Here is a 24,267-nt window from a genome sequence, read left to right on the forward strand (position 1 = left end):
CAATGGGTGTTTGTACAGCTGCTGCTTTTCTAGATCTTAGCAAACTTTGGATGAATGTATCACAGCAGTGCTTGGCCTCCCCCTCGCCACGATTCAACCCCCCCCCCCCCCCCCCCCCCCCGACTCCACCAGCCCCACCTCCCCTTTATGTGTTACTTCATGTAACACAGTTGGATATCGATTCCTGTCACATCTGAGCGTCTGTGGAGAGGGACAACATGGGTACAGAAATCAGGAGGGAGGGCTGTGAGACTTTAATAAATTACCACCAAGAGGTTTTATTAGGCTTCAAATTGGATAAACATATAGGCCCAGATGAGATGAATCCCAGGCTGCTATGGGAGGCAAGGGAGGAGATTCCTGGGACTCTGACATTAACTTTCAAATCACCTCTGGCTACAGAAGAGGGGCCAGCACACTGGAGGACAGCTAACGTACCACTAGTTGAGAAGTGCAGTAGGGATAAACCAAGGAACTATAACTGAGGAGCAAATTACTGCAGATGCTGGAATCTGTACTGAAAACAACAAATGCTGGAGATCACGCGGGTCAGACAGTATCCATGGAGAGAGAGCAAACTAACGTTTTGAATCTCGGTGACTTTTCATCAGAGATGAAGTGAAGTGTGAAGGGGGCAGCATTTACGTTATAGTTGGGGTTGGTGATGGGGTGTAGAGTGTTCAGGAGAAAAGATGTTGATAATTCAGATTAAATGATCAGAATATGAGCATGGCAAGACGATGGTGCCAGATTGGAAAGGACGGATAGTCCCACTGGAGTAGGGGGAGGGGAGAGAGGACATGGTGACAGAGAATGTAACGAGTAAAGCTAAAAGACAGGGAAGGAGTGGGAGTTGGTTCACAGTTTGAAAGTGTTGAACCCAATATTAAGTCCAGAAGGCTGCAAAGTGTGTAGTCGGAAGATGTTGTTCTTCCGATTTGCGCTGTGATTCCCTGTAAATCTGTGGTAGGTAAACATTTGGAAAATATTCTGAGGAATGGAATTAATCACCATGTGGAGAAGCCAAAATGAGACAAGGATACTCAGCATGGCTTTCTCAGGGCGAGATTATATTGACCAGGTTTGGCTGGGTTTTTTGAAGTGGATTGATGAGTGCAGTTGACATGGTCTACATGGGCTGTGAAGGGGTGGGGGGGAAAGAGGAGGCCAGTTTTCCTTGAAGCTTTATGTAAAATGTTGCTTCAGTCAGAACAGGCTGCATACTGGATAAATGTAAGTCTTCTTCCCTCTCCTCCCATCCAAATAACAAAAATGTGCATTTTTATATCACATTTAACATGGTGAAACATCCCAAAGTCCTTCTGTTATCAGACAGGGGTTTGATGCTGAGACACAGAAAGAATTGAATTAACTTATTGTCTCATGTAATGAAATGAGTACAGTGAAATTTATATAAGATACCACTTACAACGTTATCTTAGAAACAAAGCTACAGAATAGAGAAATGAAGAATAAAGGGGTACATTACGGATATTAGGACAAAGAGATCGGTTTTAAGCAGATTAATGTCAATGTCATTCAAGCCTCTTTTAAAATAAAGAGCATCTGATATAAACTGCAGTATAAAAATGAACGTATATCATTGCAACCACGCCAACTATAGCAGCTGCTCCTGCCACTGTGACTTACCACTAGTTTCAGGAGGCTCAATGCAACGCTTCCCTGAAGAGTCGAGGATCATTGGGTATGTGCAGAAACAGTTGTATGAGCCGTCAGTGTTGATACATTGGCCACCGATACAATTTGATGGATCCTGACACTCGTCGATATCTAAGAAATAAAATGAAATACTGCACTGTCTGACATCATGCACAGTAACAATGGAAAGTTGGGCAGCACAGGAGTGCGACAGGTCAAAAATCCCAGCACCAAACTTCAGGTACTGCTTCAGAAACGCTTCAATTCCAAATGAGACCATCTTTACAGAGGCCATTTAAAATACAACAAAAAGTGAAGGGTTTTTTGTACATAATGATTTTCACAAGAGGAACTGAGGAACAGCACCCAGGATCAATGAATTGTCATAATAACACAGATCCAGAGCTTAGATGGGTCAGGTACAGGGAACACTCCCAAAATTCCTTTAGCAAGAAACATGATTCAGTGAGTGTACGACTTGATCATACCATTGATCTTATGTCTGTTACATCTAGGGAACCCAGGCAATCTGAAACAAACCAGAGAAACATCCCTCCTTGCCTCGACTGAATTACAGCATGAGACAGCAACAGAAGCAAGTTCCACACCCCAGATGCAAACTCTTTGATAGAGATGTCAATTTAGTCCCATTCCTCTGCTCTTTCACTTTTCTTTTCAAGTATTTCTTCAATTCTCTTACATTCATTCATCCATCCTAAGACATTAAGATATAGGAGCAGAAATTAGGCCATTCAGCCCATCAAGTCTGCTCCACCAATCAATCATGGCTGATGAGTATCAAGGGGATCATGGGATACGGGGAGAAAGTGGGAGAATAAGGTTGAGAAACTTAAGATAAAAGCAAATTATTGCGGATGCTGGAATCTGAAACCAAAAGGGAAAATGCTAGAAAATCTCAGCAGGTCTGGTAGCACCTGTAAGGAGAGAAAAGAGCTGACGTTTCGAGTCTAACTGACCCTTTGTCAAAGCTCTTTGAAACGTCAGCTCTTTTCTCTCCTTACAGATGCTGACAGACCTGCTGAGATTTTCCAGCATTTTCTCTTTTGAGAAACTTAAGAACCTATTTACCTCAGTCTTAAATATATTCAATGACCTGGCCTCCACAGCCTTCTGTGCAGTGCATTCCTTAGATTCACCACTCTCTGGCTGAAGAAGTATTTCCTTCTCTCTGTTCTAAAAGGTCTTCCTTTTACTCTAAGTTTATGTCCTCAGGTCTCTCCTACCTACATGGCAAGCAATCTGGCAGTTGTTCGTTCTGGTCAGAAAGGGTCTAGCACCATCCCATGTGATTTTGGACCTTCCCACAGGTGAAATGTCAGTGACCAGAGAGGGTATGACTTGCAAAAGTCTGATGGGAACGATGTCAGAGTACTGAAGCAGTCAATGTCCATATGCAGTAAGATCAGAACAATGTCCAGCTCGGCCTGATAAATGGCAAATAGCCTTGGCACCACACAAATGCAATGTAATGACCAACTCAAACAAGACAGAAGCTAGCCATTAAAACAAAACAAAGAACTACAGAGACAATCAAAAACAGCAACTGCCGGAGATGCTCAGCCAGGCTGGCAGCATCTGAGGAGAGGAGAACACAGTTACCATTTCGAGTCCAGTGACCCATTTCAGAACAGTTCTGAAGAAGGTTCACAGGACTTGGTGGCTCGGTGGCTCAATGGTTAGCACTGCTGCTTCACAGCGCCAGGGACCCGGGTTCAATTCCAGCCTCACGCGACTGTCCATGTGGAGTTTGCACATTCTCTCCGTGTCTGCGTGGGTTTCCTCTGGGTGGTCTAGGTGCCTCCCACAGTCCAAAGATATACAGGTTAGGTGAATTGGCCATGCTAAATTGTCCACAGTATTCAGTGGGTCTGGGTGGTTTACTCTTTGGAGGGTCAGTGTGAACTTGTTGGGCCGAAGGGCCCGTTTCCACACCGTGGGGATTCTGTGATTCTAGGACTTGAAACATTGTCCTTGGTTTCTCTCCACAGACGCTGCCAGAATCTAACCAATTCCCCTTGATACTCAACAGCGTTACCATCACTGTCTGACATTGAAAATTCTGGGCCATAATTTCCACTATTTCTTCAGGGTTTCCACAGATGTCTGGCGGTCATTCTAAAAGGATGATCTGAAGAACCCCACAGAAATGCAACCCCAACGCACTGTAAGCCACGTCCCTATAAGCTATATTTTATTCAAGTCTCTCGCCATGTAATGTTTCCATAGTAACAGCGGGAACATACCGTCAGAATCTAAGCGCTGCGTGCAGCGTTTCCCTGAAGCATCCAGGACCATTGGGAGGGTGCAGAAACAGTTGTACGAACCTTCAGTGTTAAGGCATTGCCCATTTATGCAACTCGCTACATCCTGGCATTCATCGATATCTGGTGTAAAGAATATGTTACAGTCTGGCTCCAGAGGAAAAGCACAGCATGGTGACAGTTTCGCGACAATTATCTCCTGAACCTGGGAGGAAGGATGGGGAGAGTCCATACCATCAATGTGGCTCAGCTCTAATGGGAGTGCAGGAACTGAGAGAGACCTCGGGAGGAGAGTATATGACAAACACTTCATTTAGGACTTAGCAATAAATGCCACCCTTGCCATTCATGAAGGCGTAATGAAGCAGTAAACACGTTCATAGATTTAAGTGACAATTGTAGAGTGTGATGTGATCGTCATTCCCTGATGTGATCTCACATGGACGATCTTTGTTACTCACAGCAGTGAGAGAGCTGTCCATTTATTTACCTTTTCAGGAGGTGCAATAATATATCAGTTCTGTTTGCTGAACAAGGAATAACTCTTCTTAAAAAAAATTATTCATGGACCGAGGGCATCTCTGGCTAGGCCAGCATTTAGTGCCCATCCCAAATTGCTCAGAGGGCAGTTAAGAGTTAACCACATTGCTGTGGGTCTGAAGTTACGTGTAGGCCAGGTGAGGTAAAGTTGGCAGTTTCCTTCCCTAAAAGACATTAGCGAATCCATTGGCAACAGTTTCATGGTCATCATTAGACTCTTAATTTAAAAAAAAATTGAATCCCGCTATCTGCCATGGCGGGATTTGAACCGGGGTCCACAGGGCACTGCCTGGGTCTCTGGATTCATAGTCTGGCGATACCATCACAAGGCCAATGCCTCCTAAACTGATAGAAACCTCGCAAAATGTGGACCTGAGGATGGAGCACAGAGCAAGACTAACACTAAATTGTCGATGGCACTCACCCTATCAAGTAGCAGAGTGTTAGGGCTCCCAATCGAGACACTGGGCAAATGCTACCAACCAGCTGTGCCCTACTTTGACCACTGCCATTGGGATTGGGAGAAAACTATGCAGGCCTGAAGTTTAACACAAGGCTGACTTGGTGCTTACAGATGAAAGAAGCAAATAAAACTCTCACTAGATCTCAAAGAAATTCCACTCTAAATCCAATAGCCTCTTACCACCCCCAAAAACAACCATTTCTCTCACCTCTTTATAACTGATGTGTACTTCCAGCTTTCCGTGCTATTGACTGTGTTCTTTCACTATTGTGCCTCTGAACATTACAGTCAAGGCTTCACAATAGCAGTAAAGAATAAATAAATTATTTCCACTACTATGTTTACCTCTTGATTGTTACTTTGTACACAGCTCAAAATTGTACATTATCAATTCCATAAATGTCTCTGATGTGTATTTGACTCATTTCTCAAATTATGGTGAAAGTAACATTATCTTACTAAAATAATCGGGCAAATGTTGTACAAGTTAGGGAGAGTGCCACTTACACTGGCCAACAGCCTCAGCAAAACTGCTGGGAAAATCAGCAAGAGACTGACCAGAAAGTCAGGCAGTCCAGAGGTCGATAGTTAGGCCCAAGGACTATGTTAATCGAGAGTCTAGCATGGGAATGGGAGAGACAGCGAGACTGAGAGTCAGAGAGTGAGACAAAGAGAGAAATGGCAGTGGTGAGTTCTACAGCAGAAAGGGAGGAAGACTGGGGAAAGGTTTCAGGAAACAAAGCTGATGTAATAGGGTTTGAGTCTACATGAGTAAATGAACTCCCCACCTCTGAGGAAAGTGCTTCACTTCCCTGAGGAACTGACTATGTAAGAGATTTCAGGCTGGCAAGGGCAGAGTATCCATTCCATTTTAACTGTTCAATATCAGTGTACATTCTAAGTATATACATCTACTCTAACTTCTTAGAAACATCAAAATGAAGAGCAAGAATAGGCTATTCAGCCCTTTAAACCTGCTCTGCCATTCAATATAATCATGGTTTATCCTGTATCAGAACACAATATCCCTGCCTTCTATACATATCCCTCAAAGCCTTTGTTATCTTTAATACTTCTGTTCTTTATAAAAATCCCATTTCCTTCATCCCTCTCCTTGATCCATCGCTCTTTCATTAATTGGTGACCGAAGCATAACATGGCCACATTTGTGCTTAGTTTTTAATGTTACTATGAAGTAAACTTACCAAGACATTGCAGTTTGACTGGATCGTAATACAAGCCTTGTCTGCAGTAACATTCAAAGCTGGGCTGTGTGTTCAGGCAAAAGCCATCCTTACAGATCTCTTGTCCAAATAAAACACATTCATCAGCATCTGTGAACAAAAAAAGTATGTTTTTTAATGTAATAAACTGACCGCAAGATAACATCTGACTTTAATCAAACTAGAATGCAGTGCATTTTGAAACATTCCCTCACAATCAGCCATCACTTGCCTTGGCACTGGTACTGCAGCCAACATCAGTTCCATACAACACAGATGTTATAGAAAAGCAAAGTACTGCAGATGCTAAACATCTGAAATATAAACAGAAAGTGCTAGGGGGATGCAGCACATCTGGCAGCATCTGTGGAGAAAGAAGGAAAGAGATAATATTTTGAGTCCATTATTCAGAAGTTTTGGAGAAGATTAAAATTGGACTCAAATCTGTTTCTCTCTCTACAGATGCTGCCAGACCTCTGCGTTTCTCCAGCACTTTCAGTCTTTAGTTATGTTGTTTGATTTCAGAAAGCTAGTTAATGGAAGATGTAATTGGAGCCAATAGTTACTCGGTCTCACATTTATTTACAGAGTGAGATATTGCAAGCACCTCCTAACTCAATTATGCCACAGTTTCAATTAGTTCTATTTATATGCGCTCAAGTGAAATCCATATTAATATCTTCCACATGCACATAATCAAACACAATTGATAAACATTTAACTACAATAGCCTTTGAAGCACCAGAGTGCATAGACTTTCAAATTAACAACTGACACACTTAATAGAGTCATAGAGTCATACAGCACAGAAACAGACCCTTCGGTCCAACCTGTCCATGCCGACCATAATCCCAAACTAAACTAGTCCCAACTGCCTCCAAACATTTCTTCTGTATGCACTTATCTAAACATCTTTTAGACCTTGTGACTGTATCCACATACAACGCTTCCTCTGAAAATGCGTTCCACACGCAAACGACTCTCTATGTAAAAAGGTTGTCCCTCATGTCTTTTTTAAATCTTTCTCCTTTCACCTTAAAAATATGCCCCCCCGTCTTGAAATCCCTGACCCTAGGGGAAAAAAATCTGCCATTCACCTTACCTATACCTCTCATGATTTAATAAACCTCTGTAAGGTTACCCTCATTATTACAGCTCAGAAGATTAAGAGGAGAATTAGTAGAACATCTGAAATCATTTGAAAGGCTTTGGTGAGGTAAATGATGAGAAACATTTCCATTAGTTTGATGAGTTGATGTACAAAGACGATTAACGTCAACAACAAAGCAAACAAATGTGAGGTGTTGGCAACTCTGGCAAGACCAACTCCTGGCCCTTCCTAACTGTTCATAAGAACATTGTGGTAGGTCATTACCACCTTCTTGATGACTGAATGACTTACTGTGCCATTTCAGAGGGCAGCTAAGAGTTAACCATTTTGTTGTGGTTCCAGAGACACATGTAGGGCAGACTGAATGAGGCCACAAGATTCCCTTTCGTAAATATACGACCAAACCAGATGTGCTTTTACAACAACCTAGTTGTTTCACCTTTACCGTTTATTGATCCTAGCTTTTTTAATTTTGGATTTATTTATTTAATTGAATTCAAATTTCCTAGTTACCACAGTGGGATTAGGGGATTAGTTTCCAGATTACTTGTCCACTTGCATAATCATTATGCTACCATTTCTCTGAGTCACTGTCCATAGAGAGTTGCTAAAACATGGACTCGCCTCCCACAATTAAGGAAGCTGACTCTGTGATTGCTTTTAAAGGAGATATGGAAAGACAAATGATAAATGTTGGAAGCTGACACCAGAGAGATGAGCAGCAGTTTTGTTTTTGATTGAGTTCTTAGCTGCAATCCTCTCAACAAAATCAGCTTCATTTAAAAACGCATGCAAACTCTTTCAGGGAAACAAAAAGCATAGGTCTTTGGTTCTGAATGGCACTGGTAAATCTTGTGATAGGTCGACTCTGCAGGAAGTGAAAATGTGTCCAGAGGCCCACAGGGCTTCGCTCTCATTGGACGGAGATGACTAGTGGTGATTTTAACCTGAGGGCCACCATGCCTGAGAAGGCGTGACCTTCATGCTGACCTCAGCCAGTATTGAATCTGCGCTGCTGACATCACAACCCAGCCATCCAGCCAACTAAGCTAAGCATAGTGACAAGTAGATACACGGATTGGTAATTATGGCAGCAGTCTGATATCGTGGTCTACAGGGCAAATTATAGATTGCCAGTGACTGAGATGAGGTCATTTGAAACCTTAAAGGGACATCATCCCAGCTGTTGTACAAGTTTCCCCCAAGTACCAACACAGATTCCCGAGCCATCGCTAATGGGGAAAACCTGGTGGTGCTGGCAGAAGACTGAGAACCTTGAGTGATAATGGTTACCTGCAGCAGAAATATCTTTTGGGAAGAGGTCTTGTGTTTCCTTTAAGCACATGTGGAAAGTAACAGCGAATGACCTGATGCATTCTTTCCCTTGTCAGATAACTCATAGCTCACCGAAGTTCAAAATGACAGGTTCCCATGAGCAACAGAAGGGAAAAGTGTTAAGACAGCAGGGTTAGACTGATCACTATTACACACACACAGGCTTAGGAAGAGGCTGGTTGGTACAGGGACGGGAAGAGACTGCTAACTATTGGGACAGGAATTGGTATGTATTGGGAGAGGCAATGACTGCTCGCTGTAGCAATTGGTAAAGAATGATAACAATAGAAACCGGCAGAGGTGGGTAACTATTGAGACTGTCAGTGATTGATAATTATAGGGACCAGTAAAGGCACTGACACATCCTGTTTAACCTGCCCCTCTGCTTCTTATAACAAGATAGAGTAATTTGCTTGCATTGTGGCAACAGAATTATAACGCATCTTAGAACAAACAGTGAGTGTAGGCTATATTTTGCCCACTGAAGTTAACCCAAATGTTGAAGTCGCACTTACACAGAAGTATTAGGATAGAACATGATAATCCCAGCTAAATGTAGTTACTCCCGTCTCTGTTGCCAGTCTCCACAGACCAAACATGTTGTGCAGCTGGTCCAATTCCGGGCTTTCAACAATGAAATTTGGAGACAGGTGCCGAGAGACAAATGGCCTGGGGATAGCCCCCTCCTTTCAGCCTTCCAGTCGAAATGCTCAAACATTCGACTTTGGGTGATCATGGAGCATGGGTTTTAAAATGCCTGCACATTATAGATCTCGACCAATTTTCATTCCCATGGACTTCAATGGAAATGAAAGGTGAATAGTAGGGCAGCTGAACCATTCGTGATTCACCCCCTTTGCCCTCTGTATAAATTAGCCCTGAATTCGGTTTCTCGATCCCAGCAGCACTGCTGTGGAGAGAAACTCCAACTTAATATATCCAACAAAGTGCAAAGTTCTGTGAGCTCTGTGCTGACAACAATTTACATTTACGTGGTGACTTTAAAGCAATAAACATCTCAAGGCAGTTTCAGCAGTGTGTCATAGAGCCAGATGTGACAGCAAGGCATGTAAGGTAATATTACAGGAGATGGTCCAAACCTCAAGCAAGGAAGTGTGATTGAAAGGAGATGAGTGAGGTGGCATGTTGGGAGGATATAGGGAGGGAATTCCAAAGCTTCAGGACAATCCACCTGAAGGAACAGCCCACACTGATGGGTAACATCAGGGATATTCAAGAGTCAACGTTCAAACAATACTGGCACCTCAGAGGGTTGTCAGGCTGGAAGACAACACAGAGACGCAGGTGAGGGGTGGAGGAATTTGAAATTAATGGTGAGAATTTGTAGGTCAGGGAGCACAGGAGTGATCAGGTCTTGGTGCAAGTGAGGCATGGGTAGCAGGGTTCAGCTGATGGAGGAGGTAAGCCTAGCGCACTCTGGAATAGTCAAATATACAAGTTGGTAAAAACTGGAATAAAGGTTTCAGCAGCAGATGGGCTTGGCAAGGTCAGAGTGAGTGGTATTACAGAGATGGTAAGGGATGGTCTTAATGATGGTACATGGTAGGAGGATCACCTTGGGGGTCAAAGTTGAGTAGTATGACCTTGCTGAATAAGGAGTGTGGCTTTTGGCATTTCTACTCTGTCCTCTACCTCTGTCCTGACCAGGAAAATCAACTGTGGTTTCTACTATCAAATAAGTTCAACTGCAAGTCAGTTGGAAATATATGACATGTGCAGAATTGCACCTGTTGTACCAACCAGTATCGGACTGTTGCCAAAAACTGCAATTGTACATGCACAAAGATTTGCACATGAATAACTAAGCTTTGCTGACACATCTAAAAATATGTTAAAGCACTAAAGCAGAGTTGTCAATTCCTCCACATACGCAACTGCGCTTTTTTCAGAAGCTGACTTATTTTTTGAGACAGGTTGGATTCCATTCGAGCCAAAGAGTGGGTGTTTGAACAGACTGAAACACAGTTCATTCCTATTGTCAGTGAAGTGTTAAAGCAGCTCTGTCTAGACTGACATGGTCTGGGTTTTATCATTCCCTGTTCACTTTGCCACTTTCATACTTTAAACATGGGCAAATGTGCTGCCCCTTGCAACAACAAATACTTAACAGGAGTTTACAGAAGAATAAGTCTTTTCAGTTAAATGGAAAATTGGAACATGGTCACATTCAATGTTCAAGACAGTGACCGAAGACTCAAATTTTTTTGCTGATCTGTGAATTTGAGTATGTCAACGCAGCTGACTGGTTTTTCAGCACTGGAAGCACAAATACAGTTTGCAGACAGATCAGTCAATTTACAATTTATGCCAGGCAGAGAACATCTTGATTAGTGTGTTCTCACTCATTCTTGAAGGGAATATTCCTGAATAGGGTCAGACTTGATGTTCCACCAGCTTTTAGGTAATTACTTATCACCTGCTCTTCCAACTGTAGATAGAGGTATGAGCGAAATAAGATTCTGTTGTTAACGGGGGCTACGTCTCTGTTGCTAATGGGGTAAGATTCTGTGGCATTGAAGGAATAGGATGATCAGAACATGGGACTGGAGGGGAAATCCTGCAAACTAGTAGCAGCTGCAAAATGACACATTGTGTTAGATTGGCTGTATGCCCTGATGCATTCAAAATTGGGATTATCTGTGTGGCGTGGACCACTTTGAAAAGCATAATTTCTTGAGAGTGCCGAACTAAACAATCTTACCAAAGCACCACACTTCAGTTTCTATCACGTTTTCAACTGGAATCATGGCTGACTACAGCTGGAACACCACCACATTGCTTCCTTGATGTCACGCAGGGTGCATTATTGAAAATGAATGGTTCAATTCTGACCTTTGTAGTTTTGTCCACTGATTCCATAGGCTGAGTCTCCATTAGGAATGAAGCCCTTACCCTCAGGGCACATGGCAGCGAATTCAGCTACAGAATAAAATAGAGAAGTTACATCAGAATAAAGCCGAGGTCCGGTGGAAGAGAATGTTCTCATATTTGTAAGCAATCCAAATCCATGAAGGAAAAATAAAAAGAGCAAATGCTGGAGAAATGCAACAGATCTGGCAGCACTTGTGGAGAGAGACACAGAGTTAACATTTCAAGCCTGTATGACCCTTCATCAGAACTGATGAAGGAGATCTTTATGATCTGCACTGGATGGCCAATCAGTTACAAGTGCAATCATAACTGGCTCAGACATTTGACAACATTCACTTTACCCTCTTCTCACTCTCCAAAACTACATGCTCCACATACAATGACTGTGCAATCATCTACAAAAGCATATATTTATTTAGAAATTTTAATCTAATGAAACATCCCAAGGTGCTTCACACGAATATGATAAAACAAAGTAGCATGAGTAATTAGAGGGTCAATCTGTGTTGTAAAACCCTGCCCAGAACCGTATAATAAATATGTGCCCCAAGCAATATGTGGGCCTTTGTCGTTTCTACGCAATTTAGTCTTGGGTCAACGCTAGCTTTACTCGATCCCAACAAGGAGGTGGGAAGTGGAGCTGAATCCATGGAAAGATTAGCCATGATTTTATTGAATATCGGAGCAGTCTCAGCAGACCTAATGGCCTACTCCTGCTCCTAGTTCTTATGTTGTGACTGGAGGAAAGAAGCCACCTAACATGCTGGCTTGTCGAGTGATGCTGTCCCTGGAAACAACCTTAACTCCTGCTTGCCTTGTAAGTCCCTAGGACACAAAGGACATACTCTATCTTTTTTCAATAGCTGAGTGAGTCAAGCCAAGCAGCAATGAGACAGGCAGACAGACCCCGAGGGGAACGTGAGGACTGCAGATGCTGGAGATCAGAGTCAAAAAAAGTGTAGCGCTGGAAAAGCACAGCAGGTCAAGCAGCATCAGAAGAGAGACTGAAGGGCTTATGCCCAAATCGTTGACTCTCCTGCTCCTTGGATGCTCCCTGACCTGCTGTGCTTTTCCAGCACCACACCTTTTGAAAGACCCACAGCCCCCCCAAAAGGAATATATGCCACATAAAGTGACATATGTGATCCAACCTCATTTTATGTGATGAGACCAGCTCACTCCAACACAGGGTCAGGTCAATGGAGTGTGAACAGGTGGGGACTTTATTATTGCACCCTGTCCCTCAACACACTCAGCTTCATGGACTGGTCACACAGAGAAAAGACCTCCGTTTCATTTGGAGGGTGAATACAGTCACTTGTCAAACATATAAAGAACTTTCAGTTAACGAGCAGCATTCAAAATTTTTAACGCTCTGCTATCTAACCGCTTTCCCTATCAAATGCACGGCAAAAACATTACAGCCAGTCCTTTCTCCAGGAGCAAACTTACAAGTGCCAAACATTGGACATGGAAACACTTCACAGTTGTCACCCCAGCCAGCTCCCAGTGTGCAGCAACATTCTTGTTTGGTGACATTGGAAGCCAGGACATTGTCACAGAAGTGGACATCATTGAGATTGTAGTAACATTCCTTTTTCCCTTCCGCTGGAGAAAGAAAGCACAACAGTTGGTCAAGCTTTGAGGTGAATACAGTTCAGAGTGCCCCATATTCCCAGAATCCCTTAGCCTGTGGCTGTCCTGTTCAACTGAAGTCTCCACTGAATTGAGCAACACTTCCCAAATCAACAGAACAGTGGATGATCCTGAATATCAACAAGTGTCCTGCAATTGCTCGTGTATATGATCTGAGGAAATGGAACTATTCTGAACATTTCAATGAAATCATTTAAAAGCTGCCGTGTTGACAACACATAATTTATATCTTTCATGTTTCTCTGTATCTAATTACCGCAAATTCTCTTCTATTGGATTCAGCGAATACATTATGTGTGCCCTCCCTAAAAGTCATTTTCCTCTATATACATTTGTATTCACATCAGCAGAACTCTGTTCTCACATTTTGCAGTGTAGTACTTGTGCAGATCATCCTAAGCAGTGCAGGACTGAAACTATTCGGGCCAGAAGGGGAATCTCTCAAAGATTGCGAGCATTGGGCTGACTCAAATAACTGACTATGGTATTAGCCAAATCTAGCAGTGTGGGGAGGGGGCTTTTGGGGGTTGGGGCGTGAGGGTTAAAGCAATGTGGACAGACCATTTCCAGAGTCACCTCAAGGCTGCTGCTCAACAACAAGTGAACAGACATATTCACTTGCTGAGGCCTAATACAGGGTTAGACCACAAACTCATATTGGTTTTCACTTAGTGTTACTTGGCAAGGGTGTCCTCTGAGGATCTGACCCTCGGTGAGTCTGATGCCATATTCTATAGGCATGTCTTCATTGGTCTTCTGGGCCCACATTGTCCGGTCAGAAATGTGCCTCATCCACGGGCAGTGGAAGGAATGCCCACATGATATGGGGAGGTGGGGCCCCCAAAACTGCTGCTTCCACAAAGATAGCCCTGGGCAAAGAGGAAATCAAAGCTGAGCCAAACTTTCTGGCCCCAACTGCACAGGTAGCCTGGGGTGGGCAGTACAAACATGAAAGGTGTCCTCAACCCTGAATTCCAGCCATCATTGCCAGTCACTGATGGGCAGAACCTCTGTGGTTGTGGCAACCTGAAGGAATTGTCACACACCTCTGATTGTACAGTGCTTGTGGCATGCTGGAACTCTGTGGTGGACTCACGAGGAAGAAAAGCAGGTTATTTGGCCCATCCTGGCTGTGCTGGTTCTTTGAAAGACCTATCCAAGTAATCCCTTCAGCCAGTGCCCTGGGATCTTTCTATTTCACACAGTTATCCATATGCCCATTGTAACATCACTGTTAAAGCTGATCCCAACTGCTCCTCAGGCAGTCATTGTAGAGTAGATCACTATGACTGCAGTTCAGAGGTTCAAGGATTGATGATTTTGCATCTTTTACAAAATGTATTCTCTCATGGATTGGAGTGTTTTGGGCAAGGCCAGTATTTGTTACTTGATTCCAATATTCTTACCTAGGGCAGTTAAGCATCAACCACATTGCTGAGGGTCTGGAATAGACCAGACCAGGTAAGAATGGCAGATTTCCTTCTCTAAAGGGCATTTGTGAGTCAAATGGACTTTTAGTGCCAATCATTATATAGCCATATTCATTAAATGAACTTCAATTCCTCCAGCATTTGGTTTTGACCCCATGTCCCACAATTGGGATTACTATCCCAGTGATGTTACCACTGGGCTGTCATATCTTCTACTGGGCAATAGAACAACACTGCTCCTTTCTGTTTTTCTTCTTGCAAATGCTGAAGTCTAACATTCCTATTGGCTCTAGCAATTGCTTTAGGTCAGGCATTCAATCAAAACCTCCCTTACATATTCATTTATTAAAATATTTTGTTTTCTAATGCAACACAGTCAAACAAAGCTTGAAGGCCAGTTTGCCAAGTCCTTTTCAAACAGAGATAGCTGGACAGTGACCAGGAATGAGAACCCCGAACGATTTTCTCCACGCTATAACTGAGCTCTCCTGAATCCAGCATTCCTGCTCGATGCCATCATTAACTGACTCAGCGCAATCTAACTCCAGAGATGACAGAAAAGTCCCAAATCACTCTCTAAACCCACTGGACAAAAGAGGTTTCTACTGAAAGGCAGAACAAGACAACTGCACCAATCCTCAAAACTCTGCTGATTCATTCGGGACACTCTGCCGTCTGTCTGTCTGTCTACCTCTGCAATAACGAGATTACTATCACCCATAGGCAAATAAAAATTTCATTCCAGTAAATAAAAATGGCAGTTAGCTTAGTATGGAAAGATCCCTGTTTTTCCTATTCTGTCCCTTCTAGGAATGTTATTGCCAATAAATTGCTGTGTTGCAGGAATGACTTATTTCACTTTATAATGTGCTGCTCTCATATTCAGAGAAAGTAAAGGAGAACTGCAGAGCACGTTATTATGCAGTAACTTTCAGCCAACTTCTTTCACTAATTAAACCAGACTTTGTGGAATCTCTCATTGGTGGGTTTTGCAATTGGCATAGGTTTAAAACCTGCAATTCTTTGTGACATATTGATTAAAACATCACTGGCATTGACAACTCAACACAATTTCTCACCGAATGGGAATAGGAGATTTTGCGACATCGCTATTTGTCAGTTTGACTGCAGAGCTCTCTGAAAGCAAAGAGAGTGAAACCAGCTCAAAGGTATGCAGCAGAACTATGGGCAGGTGCTGACTGAAACTTCAAAAGTGTGGGCACCTGTTGACCTGCCTGTGAATGTTAATGTAAAGTCAGAGCACTGACTCCTATTGACGCTCAGCAGGAGTTAACTAGGTTCAGAAAGCTGGCTAGCGCTCTGCTGTACTTGCCAAGTAAACTATCTTGCAGTGTGCTCCAGTACCCCGATCACCCCCCTCACAGCTCTCCCATGCGCATCCAAGAATGGAATTGGGAAAGTAACTAACCCACACGCTTAGAGTGTGCCAAACGAGATTCTTCATGATCCCAGAAAGGAAAAGTGACCTTTCGAAAAAGGGGAACATCAGACAACTCTTAACAACTTGCAAGGTTACCCGCCACTCCTCAACTTTCCCAGGAAAGAAAGACTTGCATTCATACAGCACCATCTGAAAGTGCCTCATAGAGAATGAAGCATGGTTGACGTGTCATCACAACTGTAATGCAGGGAATGCACTGGCAATTTTGGCACAGCAAGCTCCCACAAACAGCAATGTGGCAACAACCAGATACAGAGGAACCTCGGTTATCCAAACAACACGGGCGGGGAGTATTTTGTTAGGATAATCAAATGTTTGGAGATTCGAATGCCGGATAACACAGTTTAGGCAAGCATCGGCATCTTGTTTGGAAAATCTGACATTTGGATAATCGAGGTTCCTCTGTAATCTGTTTGTTCATGTTTTTAATGGAGTGATAACTCCAGTGTCCTTCTTTAAAATGAAGCCTGGGATCTTTAGTATCCACAGAAGAAACGTGGTTATGTAACAATATACAATATCCAGCAGAACTTAAATAATAGACTCAACATGAAGGCCAGAGATATATTTGATTCACATTATTAATTGAGCCAGTCTTAAATCTTGAACCTTACTCAATGCAGTTGTTGGGGAGAAGTGATTCTTGCCAGCTGGCAGGGGGAGCTGCTGAGAGATGGACACTGACTCCTTCAGGCAAAACCCACAAAATCAAATGCAGCAGGGAGGGAGGTACCAGTGGGCCTTTGTCTGGAATTAGGACCCGGCCGGGGGTGGGACTGGGGTTGGGGCTGGTGTGGATGTTGCAGATGTCCCACCTTGTGAGAGTCACTGAACAATCAGAGACCGGCAACAATAAGTTGGGGGTTAGGGCAGCTGTTGGAGGGGCACTCAGGATCAATAAGCATTGTGTCTGTGTGTGTGTGTGTGTCTGTATATACCTGCGTATATCTCTGTATGTGTGTGTATGCGTGTGCGTGCGTGTACATGCGTGCATCTGTGTGACTGTGTGTGTGTATTGGGGGGTGGGGGAAGAGTGGGTAGGATGAATTATAATTAGAAGTTATGGGGGTGGACAAGGGGTTCGAAAGCCAGGGCAGAGGAGATGCCTCTCACTGGTCAACTCCCTGCCCTAAATCCTCAAACAGGCACTGATTGCCTTTGGTCAAGAGATTCTCTGTCCAGCAAACCCCCTACACCTCTAGATGGCCCCCATCTGACAGGCTGCCCACACTGGTTAACCCCCCCCCACCCCCATGACCATAACACAATAAGATATGCTTCGTCATTCAATCATGGCAGTGCCTTGTCCCTAACACCATGGGCTGGTCTTATTCAGCATTCTCCTGTGCTGCACCTTGTCAAAGGCCTTTTGGAAATCCAAATAGATCACAGCCATTGGCTCTCCTTTGTCTAAGTTGCTCATTATTTCCTTAAAGAATTCTAACAGATTTGTCAGGCATGACCTCTCCTTGATGAAGCCATGCTGACTCAGCCCTATTTTATCATTCACCATCAACCTGGTTTTCCCAGTCCACCTGCATGTTGAAGTCCCCCATGGTTATTGTAGTGGTGCCTTATCTATCTCCTAATTTAGCTGCTGGCCACATCCTGTCTACTGCCAGGAGGCCTTGACAAAACTCTTATCATGGATTGTTTTCCTCCGCGCTTCCTCAAGTTACAATGTTTGGAAGACATTTGGATAAGTTCATGAATAGGAACTGTTTGGAGGGATATGGGCCAAGTGCAGGCAGTTGGCTGAAGTTTAGTTTGGGAATGTGGTTGGTGTGGATTGGTTGGACTAAATGTCTGTTTCCGTGCTGTATGACTCTATGACTCTGACTGTATTACTGTGTAATTCTACCTATACAGATTCTACGCCTTCCAACTCGATACCACTTCTTGCTGTTGATTTAATTTCATTTCTTACTAACAAGGCAACCCTACCCTCTCTGCCTGTCCTTTTGGTAGGATGTGTATCATTGAATATTTAGATCCCCTTGCATCCATGTCTCTGTGATACCCATAACATCATGCAAATCAATTTCATTCTGCTCTACTGGCTCATGGTCTTGTTCCAGTGACAGGTTCGCTTGGTACTGAGTTAATCCTTAAATGGCCTGCTAAAGACCTCAACTGACAGTGGGAGACAGACAATGGGCCTTCAGATTGAACTCCATGTCCCCTAGTTGAGTGACATTCCCATCTCTGTGCACTGAGAGCTATCGATTCTGGTTCATGGAGTGGGATAAACACAAAGAAAGAAAGAAAACTTTAGCTTGCAAGAAGATCAGATCAGGACAGGAAATTTGAAATAATGGGCTCTCCACCACCAGTTTTGATGGTTGGAGCCATTCACAGAACCAGTGGCCAAAGTGACTGGGTAGCTGGAGATGAACATTGCCAAAGGTGGTGGACAGCTCCTCTGGGTCCCCCTTTTATCACCTCAATTGGCAAGCAGCTCGCTGTCCAGGAGAGCTCTTAACATGCCCGCACTTTACACTAGGAGTCGCAGGCACACTCTGCTAAGGCACAGGCAGCTAACAGGGGGGATTTATCCATTGGGATGGAAGTTAGAACATGCTGAACGATGTGGAAAACACACCTTAAGGAAATGATGCCAGAATCAAATACTTATGGGGAGAGCAGACTTCCATACAAGAAATGAACTCAACACCATCACAATGAGCTTTGCTGCAGGTTTATCTGAGACAGGTTCATGTCTGTGGTCCCAATGAGACATGAACCTGTGAAATATATAACCTGTGAAATATATATAACTATATATTTCATACCCAAGACTACTGGGCTTAATTTTCCATTCAACAAAAAATTGAATTGCCGAATATGATCTCAAAATATTAATAAAAATCCAGTGGAATAGGAAGGAATTTCACTTATTCAATCACTTTAAGTAGTGGCTTCAGTGTTGGTGTTTATCCGGGGATTTTTTTATTCGGTTCTACATTGTTTTTCAAGCTGTCAGCTTTATTTGGGCATGTGTCAGCTTTTTTCAATCTAGCGGGTTGGCATGTACACTGCTCTGGGGAGACATAAACCAGAATGTAAAATGACCATCAGCAAATCTCATCAAAGCTATGACTGCCAACCCCACAAAGTAATATCAACTACAAAGCAGGGTTTTACAATCCGATCAGACAAGATGATAAACAGCATCACCCAGTTTATTTGCTCAGTTTAAGATCATGAAGATCGAAAGGGAAGACTTAATCAGAGCTTGTGTTCAAAGAAAAAGTCAGCGTCAGAGTGTCTCACAAGGAAAGGGTGAATGTATTGGGCCCACATTTATTGCAGTTGAGATAAACATGAAGTGATCCCATTGAAGTTTTTGAAGTTCTTCAGTGCTCAGTAAGATAAACACTACGCGATTGTTGCCCTTAGCTACAGAGTCTAGAATTGCCTCAAGGTGTCAGCCATTTGGGATTACGATGAGAAACTTCTTCACTCAGAGGAATCTTTCAAATTCAACGTAAGATTAAAGAAACAGCTCTAAATAAAGAGGAGTCTATGCCAATGTCATTGCTTAAAGCCATCAAATGAGTTAAATTCCTTCTCATTCCATTGGACTGCTATTAATGTTTTGAGATGACATTTGGTGATTCAGATGGTTTTTTAATGAAAACGTAGCCTCAGTAATCTCAGGTATGACATCTGGAAGAAAATACTTGCAATGGAACTCCAGCGAGAAAGTGACAGGTCTCAGAGAAAGCTGTAGCAAAGCCGAAAAGCCCACTTTGTGAATGGTGAGCATAAAACTGCGAGGATGCTGACGTCTTTTTCTTTAACCTGTTCATGGGATATGGGCATGGTGGGCACAGAAGCATTTTCTGGATTAGTGGTGCTGGAAGAGCACAGCAGGTCAGGCAGCATCCGAGGAGCAGGAAAATCGACATTTCGGGCAAAAGCCCTTCATCAGGAATAAAGGCAGTGAGCCTGAAGCGTGGAGAGATAAGCTTTTACTGACCGTTCCCCAATTGCCCTGGAGAAAGTGGTGGTGAGACATTTGCAGTCCTTGGGGTGTTTTGACACCCACCGTGCTGTTAGGAAGGTTCTAAGCATCAATGAAGGAGCAAATCACTGCAGGTGCTGGAATCTGTACTGAAAACTAAATCGCTGGAAATCACAGTATCCGTGGAGAGAGAGCTCTGATGAAGAGTCATCCCAACTCGAAACATTAGCTTTGTCTTTGTCTCCACAGATTCTGCCTGCTCCATTGTGATTTCCAGTACTTTTTGTTTCCAGACTGAAAATCAAGCCCTGAATTATAAACTGCAAGTACAGTATCCTGAGTTAGGCAGAGTACATGTAAATGGTTGTCTCATCAACAATTAAAACCTCACTGCAGTTTGTGACATTGGTGTAAATGGTGTGATTTATACGTTTCAGTATTATTTATTGTATGTTTAGGATTCTGACTTTGAATTGGTAACCGCTGGATTTTTTGTGTGTCTACAGTCAATGATTATATTGTAAACATTTCCGTAAACATTGCATTTTCTTCTAAAACAGCGTTTGAGCGCTAGCTTTAGAATAAAGGGGTTTTTTTGTATGTTAGTGGGATTTTACCCCTGAACAAGTTTGAGTTTAGAAAATTGGCAGAGTTTTTTTAAGCTTAAGGGAAACACCCATAACTTAGAGAAAAAAGTTGTTTTTTTTAAAAGTTTAACGTTGAGTTTTGGGTCAGACCAGTGAAGTCATTGAAACAGGACGGCGGTGTAAACCATGCTCCTGAGACAGGAAGGATCTATAGGGGAGTGGCTTACTTTGGAATGAAGAGTTAATGTTAGTTCCATACCAGACGTGTTATGATAAAACTCTGAAGAGGGTTACTTAATGCAAAGTACAGTAAAGCTGATGAAGGAGCAGCATTCCCAAAGCTAGTGCTTCCAAATAAACCTGTTGGACTATAACCTGGTGTTGTGTAATTTTTAACTTTGTACAGTAAAGCTCAAGCACACTATAGCTCCAAGAAGATATTTGTAGTTCCATTCAAAAGGTTGAAGTCACAAGTGACTTAAATCTATTGTCGAGTTAGGTACAGACACTGTGGTAAGAGTATTATAGTGAGTGATGTTTCAGACACTGTACCAGGCATAGGTTTTCAGTAATATACAAAAGCCATTCTATTACTTCTCAATTTATGAAGCAGCATTTTGGGAAATGTTGGTATTATACTTTTATAGTCTGTTTAAAAACCTTCGCACCTGTATTATAAGTAGATGGCTTGGGTTTATTCTATTTTACCTTCATTCCTTTTGTTAATAATAAGCCTCTGATTCTTTTTTGTTATCTGCAGCATCATGTGCTTAAATCTTAGTGACAAATTAAAAATTGATCTATCAAGCCAGGTTCCTGTCTGGGATCGGACTTGTCCGGTATTTACATCAGCTAGGATCATAATAACATTCTCCGTCTATGGATAATGCTGGTGTTGTTTTTTTTTGCAATATCTGGGTCTGTTCTGACTGGGCAAACTTCCATCATAGCCACAGGTGCTTTGAAAAAGACACAGTCGCAACTTTCCACCAAACAATTACAGCACATGCAGGAGCTGCACTCAGATGTCAAACATTGGAATGTGTTTAGAATACTCGGCACAGGGAATGTCTCGATTTCTTCAGTGAAATGTGCAACTCATGTAACACAATATCCGAGTATTCATAGCAGACATCGCACAAATTATCGGGGGCTGAAATTTAAATCCGCAGCCCTGCCCCTAATACTGCCTTTGATTCTCGACTTATTTAGGGGTATTAGTTGGAGCACCTGTACCATGTAGATTCAATCACTGTGATGGAATCTAACTGAGTGAAACTCAATCCAGGCTAGGTTTACTCAAGGAAGGACTGGAATCTGAACCACTCAATCTTTCTCCATTACTATATGAGCTTTAAATGAGTAATCTCTCTTCGATATGTCACTTTAATTTAACCAGAGATTTCAACAGGATTGATTTGACAAAGCCACGAGTGTAATTTTACCCGGTCCCACCAATGGATCTGAAGGTGAGGTGGGTTTGTGAAATGGAGTTTGTGTCCTTCCAGCTGCCTCCCACATGTCTCCCATTCTCTGAAGGGAGAGGTGGAGGCTTTATGCCCTCCCTCAGGCCTTTAAGGGGCCAGTGAACTTGAGTACCTCTTTATTCTGACTGCTGTTTTACCCACAGCAAGGGGGATAGCCTACCAGCTTTAGCTGCGAGGACAGTGTGTCGGGCAAGAGGGCTGAAATCCCAAGTACACCCTTCAGAGGTCTCCTTTGTTCAGCAGAGGCAACACCCACCACCCACCCAAACCACACAGTGATGCATTCGTTAGCCCATCCGTCCCCTGTACCTCTCAAAACCAGTCTCCTTACTGGGCTCTGCCAACCAGGTCCCATTGATAGCCCAGACCTCCCAAATGCCCAGCCTCCATTTGCTCCTCAGGGGTCAGTTAGCTCAGTTGACTGGATGGTTGATTTGCAATACAGAGTGATGCGAACAACGCAGGTTCAATTCCTGCAATGGCTGAGGTCACCTTCTTAACCTCGCACTGAAGCATGGTGACCCTCAGGTTAAACCACCGTCTCCTTTGTGAGGGCAACCCTGTGGCCTGCTGGGACTTCCCTCATTTAACCCCGCCCCCTGCCCCAAAGGTCTGGCTGCAGTGGCCTGCAGTAGCCACCGTGTTGACCTGCCGCTGCTGGGACTATGGAGCTGCCAGCCAATCAGATTAGCTAGCAGCTCATTTAGGCAAGGCCTCCTCCCCATGGGGAGGGGGGAGAAGCCTTGTCTTTAGCCAATTAACCACCAATTAAATTAGGAGCGTCTATCTGCTCCTAATTTACCTTGAAATGACGCAAAAGGGGATTTTGACAGGCAGTAAGTTTACAGAGAATGTCATGTGCCATTCACAGTTGAGGGAGAGGGACAGGAAGGTGGAAGCTCTGACGTATCATTTGAAATCCTTAAAGAATGCCAAATCCTTATCAGCCGACAGAGATTAAATTTGCAAGAATGGACTATTCATTTCGGAATGTCATCTGGGTTGGAAAGGGAGCAGAATCTGAAGCTTTTCCACTGCTGCAGTGAAACAAGAGCTTTGCTGTGTGAGAAAGGTTAGCAATACCCTTCAAATTAATGCAAAGTGATACTGTTGTCACTCTCAAAGGCATACTTCAGAAATGTGTATATTCTAGAATAGCTTGCTGTTACTGCAAAAGATGGTTCAGCGCCAACAACAACAGAACTAAATTCCATCCGCTAGACTTTCAAACCAACCCTGAGGTATCTATCCATAACAATATTTCAGATATTATTAAGTGCTGTGAAACTATATATTAGAGTCTGAGCTAGGTGTTAACATGTGGAACCCAGGTCCAAGAAAGAAATCCCTTCCAAATGTTCCTTCGTGCATTTACCCGTTCTATATCCCAAGGATTATAGCACAAAGAAGATAAGGTTACACTGTTTGAATGGACCTCAGGGATTTTTCTTGCCATACCTGGAGGCTCAGGGGAGCGGCACTCCCCGGTCATTGGGTCAAATTCCTGGACATCATCCGGACAGATGCAAAGGAATGTGCCATCCACATTCTCACAGAGAGCTTCACCACAAACTCCGCTGATCATTTCACATTCGTTTATATCTGGAGGTGAGAAAGGGGGCAGCATTAAATGAGAAAAAGGAACAGCCCACACGCAGTGCCCTCTCAATACTTCTATAACTGATGTTTCCGCGATCATCTGTCCTTCCACTCACATTCACACATGGCCGAGACGATCAGGTTTCTATAATTTTGAGGGGAAATTTTGGCTTCAGAATTGGGTCATTTTGAGAACCTCACAACTTACACTCCAGCTCCAGCTCAAAACAAAGGAGAAGGGAGGAAGTTTGCAAACTAACCTGTTCAAAACAATTCCTAATTCTTTCTGTAAGGGAAAAATTCCCGGGATGGGTTGAGCTTTTGGATTCAAAGTTAAAATTGCAAAGATTAATTCCTGAGTAGGTGCAATGGACGATCATCAGGGACCTTGGATGGACAAGTCTTTCCAAACACCAAAATTACGGTGGTGGCTCAGTGGTTAGCATTGCTGCCTCACAGCGCCAGGGACCCAGGTTCGATTCCACCCTCGGGCGACTGTGCGGAGTTTGCATATTCTCCCCATGTCTGCGTGGGTCTCCTTCGGGTGCTCCGGTTTCTTCCCAGAGTGGATTGG

At 43.3% G+C, this 24,267-nt stretch overlaps 1 protein-coding gene across 5 annotated transcripts in view; it reads right to left on the reverse strand.

Annotated features, from left to right (window-relative positions):
* Positions 1-24,267, reverse strand: part of ltbp1 (latent transforming growth factor beta binding protein 1) — a 349,362-nt gene that overhangs the window by 41,175 nt on the left and 283,920 nt on the right. For all 5 annotated transcript variants that reach the window (XM_072580504.1, XM_072580506.1, XM_072580508.1 and 2 more), the window contains 6 exons: positions 23,553-23,696; positions 12,958-13,113; positions 11,467-11,553; positions 6,150-6,278; positions 3,924-4,064; positions 1,651-1,791 (listed from right to left, as the gene is read on the reverse strand). In XM_072580504.1, the coding sequence (XP_072436605.1) occupies positions 1,651-1,791; positions 3,924-4,064; positions 6,150-6,278; positions 11,467-11,553; positions 12,958-13,113; positions 23,553-23,696 (798 nt within the window). The remainder of the gene's footprint in view (positions 1-1,650; positions 1,792-3,923; positions 4,065-6,149; positions 6,279-11,466; positions 11,554-12,957; positions 13,114-23,552; positions 23,697-24,267) is intronic.

The sequence above is a fragment of the Chiloscyllium punctatum genome, chromosome 11 (genome assembly GCF_047496795.1).
Source record: "Chiloscyllium punctatum isolate Juve2018m chromosome 11, sChiPun1.3, whole genome shotgun sequence".
Lineage (NCBI taxonomy): Eukaryota > Metazoa > Chordata > Chondrichthyes > Orectolobiformes > Hemiscylliidae > Chiloscyllium > Chiloscyllium punctatum.